At 37.2% G+C, this 6359-nt stretch overlaps 2 protein-coding genes across 2 annotated transcripts; both read left to right on the top strand.

The window, feature by feature from the left end:
- The first annotated feature begins 267 nt into the window (after nucleotides 1–267).
- LOC140015851 (ethylene-responsive transcription factor CRF1-like) lies at nucleotides 268–933 on the top strand. Its single transcript, XM_072068680.1, has 2 exons — nucleotides 268–306; nucleotides 421–933. Exons 1-2 carry the CDS (start codon nucleotides 268–270, stop codon nucleotides 931–933), a joined length of 552 nt encoding a protein of 183 aa, XP_071924781.1.
- Nucleotides 934–3247: 2314 nt separating this feature from the next.
- Nucleotides 3248–5474, top strand: LOC113690922 (patatin-like protein 2). Its single transcript, XM_027209053.2, has 7 exons — nucleotides 3248–3379; nucleotides 3520–3701; nucleotides 3817–4006; nucleotides 4099–4260; nucleotides 4381–4683; nucleotides 4822–4994; nucleotides 5328–5474. The coding sequence occupies exons 1-7, from the start codon at nucleotides 3248–3250 to the stop codon at nucleotides 5407–5409; spliced, it is 1224 nt and encodes a 407-aa protein (XP_027064854.2). The 3' UTR covers nucleotides 5410–5474.
- The last annotated feature ends 885 nt before the right edge of the window (nucleotides 5475–6359 follow it).

Below are 6359 nucleotides of genomic sequence, written 5' to 3'. Positions count from 1 at the left end.
CGCAAGAGCAAACTGTATCTTTATGCATGAAAGTATTAATTGCTTATCTAATTTGTTTACTTGAAATGTTAATGACTTATCCTATGATATATGTAACCACCAACTTACTGCTTCGTTTGCATGTTGTCTTGGTATCTTACTGGACGTTAGCTCATTTCATTAGTTTATTTTCTTACAAGGGGCGAGATCATGGGCGAGTGAGTTGGAGAAGGCTGGCATTTTGGTCTAGACTCCTTGTCTTTTGTTCTAGTGTTTTTTCTAGTTTTAATGGATGGACTTGAGCTTGAATCTCTTGTTATATTTTGGGTCTGTATGAGAATTTGATGACCACGAATTATATATATCTAAGCCAAAGTTGCTATTGCTTTTGTTATCGAGGTTCTTATATTGTAAATGAACTTGTGAGTGAGACCTGGCAAGAGTTGGGCAAGCGATCCATCAAAACTTGGGGTACGCCCTAGGAGGAGGTGGGGTCGTCACACCCACTACACTGATTCTTCCAGTGATGAAGAGGGCCGCACTGATCATCACCATAGAGTCAAAAAGTACATCAACGAGATCATATTCAAGCACCTCCCTTCTAAAGAAAATAGTAACGGTGATGGGAATGTAAAACAGAAACCTAGCAACATAAATGTAGTGGAGAACAAGAGAAAAAGCAAAGGCACAGTAAAAGATGAGTCCAAAGATGAAAACAAGTGCAAGAAGTTTCATGGTGTGCGTCAATGGCGTTGGGGTAGTTGGGTAGCTGAGATAGGAGATCCTGTTAAACAAAAACAGGTGTGGCTTGGCACTTATGATACAACAGAAGAAGCTGCAATGCCTTATGATCATGCAGCTATTCGGTTCCGAGGACCCAAAGCAATCACAAACTTTCCCCCACCATCGCCAGTTAAAGATGAACTCTCAAGCATCACAAGTGCAGTCAAGTGACAGATATTTTCATGAAGCCATTAAATGTGTAACTATTTCTCAAGTTGAAAAAAATGATTGGTATAGTAAAATTTGAAGACATTGGTTCCAGGGAGGTAATGTAGGATTCTAAACTAAGTCTTTTTAGTATTAGCATATTTATTGAGTAGTTTTTTATGCACTGTCAGGGTACATACAAACGAATATTGATGCATGTCATGTAAATTAATTTCAAATTTGAAGTACATGTAATTTTACATAAGTGGCAGACATCTACATGCTGTTGGTGTAAAAACAAAAATTAATTACATTGACAATGGATAAAAACTTTAATCCTTATCTATTTAGGAAACTACTTGTGTTATTTTTATTCAATTATGTTCCCGATTACGTAACTAATCCTTACAGGATTTTATCATTCAATGACCCTTTCTTGGTTCATTGATATAAGTGTGAAAACATTCAGATGGTTAATAAATAAAAAGCCACCGAAGTTTCGTCTTCTGTTTCCCGTCTTTGCAGTTACGTTTCTGGCCTCGGGTTGTTACTCGTCTTTTCTTGGTTTCAACAACAAGCCTTGTGGCTTGTTTCTGTGTCCATTGTTTGTGATATATATTTGATTAAATATTATATGAGGGCCTGCACTTTGGTTTGCATGCCCGTGGAATTAAGTGACTTAACTGGAATTAAATTCCATGGCGCTGCTAGCAAGGAAACAATTCATGGATCTGAATCACCGATGACGTAATTTAAGTAGTAACTTGATTGCTGATATTCAGAAGAAATGATGCAAACTCGGTTTTCTCAACATCATGATCAGTCATGTACTAGTGCAATGTTTGCAGTGGAACGTCACCGTAAGAATCGACTCTCATCCCTGCAATTAGCTTCGGTTGTTTACTAGTGAAATTTACGAGTTCGAAAGTTTCATATTCAAACTCAAACCAGCATTTTCTCTAAATCGCTGGCAGCGTTGTATGGAGATGAAATTTCGAAATCAAGTGTAAATTGTGTCAGAAATCCTTTAACTCATTATTCTCAAAAAAAAGTCTACCTCATATAGGTTTAGAGCACGTAACTAATAAGAGGTCAATCCCTATCATTATTGTGATTGTTGAAGTACAAAAACATTCGTTATTCGCTAGAGAGAAGGAACACAGAGAAATTGAAGGACCCAAATTGATAAATACATAAAATCCACAGAAAAAATTAAGAAAAAAATGATATTGAGGCAAAGGGAAATTTTCTATTAATCAAACGAGACTCTGACTATGCCATACAAAGCACAATGGAGGCTACTACTTCTTCTTAAAGCTAAAAGACGGACACAGAGGCTATTCGCAAGGGAGGCAAATTTCTAAATCTCGCTTTAAGATAAGAAAACAAGACTCGTTTTAAGATGGTAAAAATGTTATTGAGTTTTTTTGTTTTTTTTTTGTTTTGAAGGAATGTTATTGAGTTTCAAATCAGAAAGTTCATTAATTTCTACCATTATATGGTAGGCAAAAAAAATATTCACAAATTCTGCTAATTAATGTAGCTATCGGAACAGAAGAATTACAGAAGAATTTGGTTCGTTAACTCTTATGGGCATTTAATTAACGTTAACCATGCCAAACAAGCTGTAACCATGATAAAATCGTGTTTCGTGGGAAAATTATACACAAATATTCTGATCGGACAACTTGATCTAGTGGAGACCTTTTTTGACCAAAAGAAGTTTTGTTAGTTTGTAGAACTTAAGACTAGTAGATCAGTGCCTTTAAAAAAAGTTTTTCTAAGCCCTGTCACTGGTTTATGGCTTAATTAATTAATAAGACATCCACAACCAATTAAAAGTATGCTTTATCCTAAACGTGGGCGTCTCTATCTTTTTTAACAATAAGTAGAGAGAGTGCCAATAGAAAGCCAAGAATCAACTTTCAAGTTTCAATAAACTCCGTTAAAAAACTTACAATCCTCTTTAGTTACTATTTTCTTTTCTCAAAGCTAACATTCATCGGGAAAACTTCCGTGCATGGGTAGGATTTTGAACTTTTCTTTTGCGTACAGAGCTACGGCACAGTCATATAATAATTGGTCAAACGTATACAGGAGGTTCTGTCAACTAAAGAAGATAACAATATTCGTGCCAGATACTTCTGAAACACTATAAATACCCTAAGTTCGTCATCATCTTAGTACACAAAGTTTCAAAAGGGTTTTCATCGCCTTCTCAGTATCTTTGTTATTATACATCTGGCTAAAGGCTGTATTTTACGACTTTAACTCTTCATCTTCAGCTCTCTTATAAGCATCTGCCTTTTGATTGTATTTAACCTTATTACAATCTGTTATGGAAAGCCCCAGATCATTTCTACAGACACCAACCTATGGAAATAGCATCACCATCTTAAGCATTGATGGCGGAGGCATCAGAGGAATTATCCCTGGAGTAATCCTTGGATTTTTAGAGTCTGAGCTTCAGGTTTGTCAAGCATCAATTTTGCTTTCCAATCATTCATGAAGAGAATAAACCCGATTTGTGAGTTTCGCATGCATGCGTTAAATTGCATAGAGTACTCTTATTTGGCGTAATAATTCATGTGATATTTGTCTTTGGTGCAGAAATTGGATGGCGAAGATGCAAGACTCGCTGACTACTTTGATGTGATATCGGGCACCAGCACTGGTGGTCTTGTGACTGCAATGCTTGCCGCTCCAAATGACAAGAATCGGCCTCTCTTTGCTGCCAAAGAGATCAAGGACTTTTACCTTGACAATTGCCCTCAAATCTTCCCGCAAGAAACGTAATCAGCCTGACTATATACCATCTTCATTGTCCAAACGATTAAGTTACTATATACTAGTACTATATCGACCCGCTAGTGCCAATTAACTAACATGATTCATGTTCATGACCAGACACTTAATGCTGGGACAAGCTGAACAGCTAATTAAAGCCGTGACTGGACCCAAATATGATGGCAAATATCTCCATAATCTGCTCAAGCAAAAGCTGGGTGAGACCAAGTTGCACCAAACATTGACTAATGTTGTCATCCCTACTTTCGACATCAAATTGCTCCAGCCCACCATCTTTTCCAGCTATGCAGTTCGTCTCAATCAAACCCTTTCATTTTTTTATCATTGTATTACATGTTCCTTCTAAAAGAAACTCATATTCCGATGTTTTGCATGGCTCAGTTGAAGCACCATCCAAGCCTAGACGCCTTATTGAGAGATATATGCATAGGAACTTCAGCTGCTCCCACTTATCTTCCTGCCCATAAATTCGAAACTGAAGATTCTGATGGTAGCGTCAGAGAATTTAACCTTATCGATGGTGGCGTGGCTGCTAACAATCCGGTATAATTTCTCATCTTTGTCGTGTTACTTTGAGAAACTTGGATTGTGTATATTTTAGCAAAAAAAAAAAAAAAATTCATTTTTTCTCACGATTAAGGTAAATATGAAATAAAATTTCAGGCTTTAGTTGCAATGAACCATGTGACTAAGGAGGTTAGCCAAGGGAATTCCGACTTCTTCTCGATTAGATCACAGGAATATAATCGCTACATTGTTCTATCCTTGGGAACTGGTACAGCAAAAGAGGAAGGAAAGTATGATGCAGAGCAAGCAGCGAAATGGGGAATTCTGGGTTGGCTCACAAGTGGTGGTTCAACTCCGCTAGTGGATGTATTCTCTCAAGCAAGTAGCGATATGGTTGACTTTCACCTTTCTACTATTTTTCAAACACTTCAGTCTGAAGAAAATTATTTACGAATTCAGGTACCTACACTCTTTCTCTCTCTCTCTCTTTTGGTTTTCTTTTTCTGCTAACGTATATTAAAATGAGAAAACCTTTTGCTGCTAGTTTTCAGTCTTCTTCTATTGTTTAATGACCTTTCTTGTCCATCACGGATGCAGGATGACACATTAACAGGAGACTTGGCTTCCGTGGATGTTGCAACGGAGGAAAATCTACAGAATCTTGTCAAAGTTGGGGAGAATTTGTTGAAGAAGCCAGTTTCTAGGATTAATTTGCAGACTGGTGTTTTTGAGCCTCTGAATAAAGGCACAAATGAGGAGGCTCTCAAAAGGTAGAAACCGACAGAAGCCCATTTTCTTTTACTTAAAAATATATATTTTTTCGAAGTTAATGCTCTTACCATTCCATATAGTCAGTTGAAATATTTAAGAATGAACTGATCAAAGAAGAGCGGCACTCAGAAATTTTCGGTCATAAAAATTGAAAATACTTCATTGTTTAAAACTTTCATGACAAATTACATTTTTCTTATGTAAATTGGAAGAGACGAGAAAATCCCACTTGTTCTTAACATCACTTATCTTAATTACCAGCTCTTAGCCGCTAGATTTCTTGAGTTTTACCTAAATATGCTTACAAGTTTGCTTGTTTAATCTTTGCACAGGCTGGCCGAGACACTCTCCAAGGAGAAGCGGCTTCGGGATCTGAGATCACCTACTGGGCATGTGCCAAAGCGCCAGAAATGATCCTAATCAGTCCTCAACAATTCAACTGAAGTTCTTGTTGTTTGAAGATTTTAATTATTTGTATGAATACAAGTATATAGAATTCCCCCGCTCATGCATGTACGTGGTGGGGAAGGGATTGTAATTCTTTGCAGTATTGCTTTTGATTGGAATCAATTCATTTATTCGTTTCCAAAACTCTTCTACACGAACTTTCTTTTGTTGATTACTTCAGCAGTTTCTATTGATCGCAAAAATTTCTAGGGTGAACTTCCTTTTCGAAGTGAACTAGATCCAAAACTACGGGGACGGCCCATTGCCGTTGGTTAAATATTATGAGCTTTTCAAATATCTAGAGAAAAGAAGTACAGCATGTGCAGTACTAGATGGAGAAAAGCCACAAAGATTCTGATGTGGAGTAGCTTGAAGACGTGTTTTGGAATAGGATGGATCGCGCAAGGAAGAAGGGTCGTGTGTAAAGCAAAATTTAGCCGAGTAGGGTCCCCAACGTAAGGCCCATCATAAGGCTCGACATATTCTGGTCTTTATTCAATCTGCAGAAACTTGCTAAGATGGGTGCCAACCATTGAGCCCGACATATGACCTGACATGACCCAAAGTTGCGTGTTATTTTCACGTTTTATTTATTTTTTCTTTTCTTTTGGTTCACCAATATTGTACCCTATAAATAGGCCAACCCTAGTTTTTTCTTATTCATTCATCTATTCACATTTATCAAACTTTTTATTGGTTATTCCAATAAAGTAGAGAGTTTTCTCTCGTTCTTTTGAATCTTGAATTTGGATCAGAAAATTGTTCGTGTACCTTTTCCTTTGAGATTGCGCTTCCGTATCAGTTGGTACCAGAGCAGGTTTCTCCTGAGATGGCCGATGACAATAGAGATCGTAATCATAACCTTAATGACGAAGTTGAGGGTTTGAGAAACAGGGTTGTGGATTTGGATGCTCATA

This window comes from Coffea arabica, chromosome 1e (assembly GCF_036785885.1).
Source record: "Coffea arabica cultivar ET-39 chromosome 1e, Coffea Arabica ET-39 HiFi, whole genome shotgun sequence".
Taxonomy (NCBI): Eukaryota; Viridiplantae; Streptophyta; class Magnoliopsida; order Gentianales; family Rubiaceae; genus Coffea; species Coffea arabica.
This window is presented reverse-complemented; position numbering and strand designations above follow the sequence as displayed.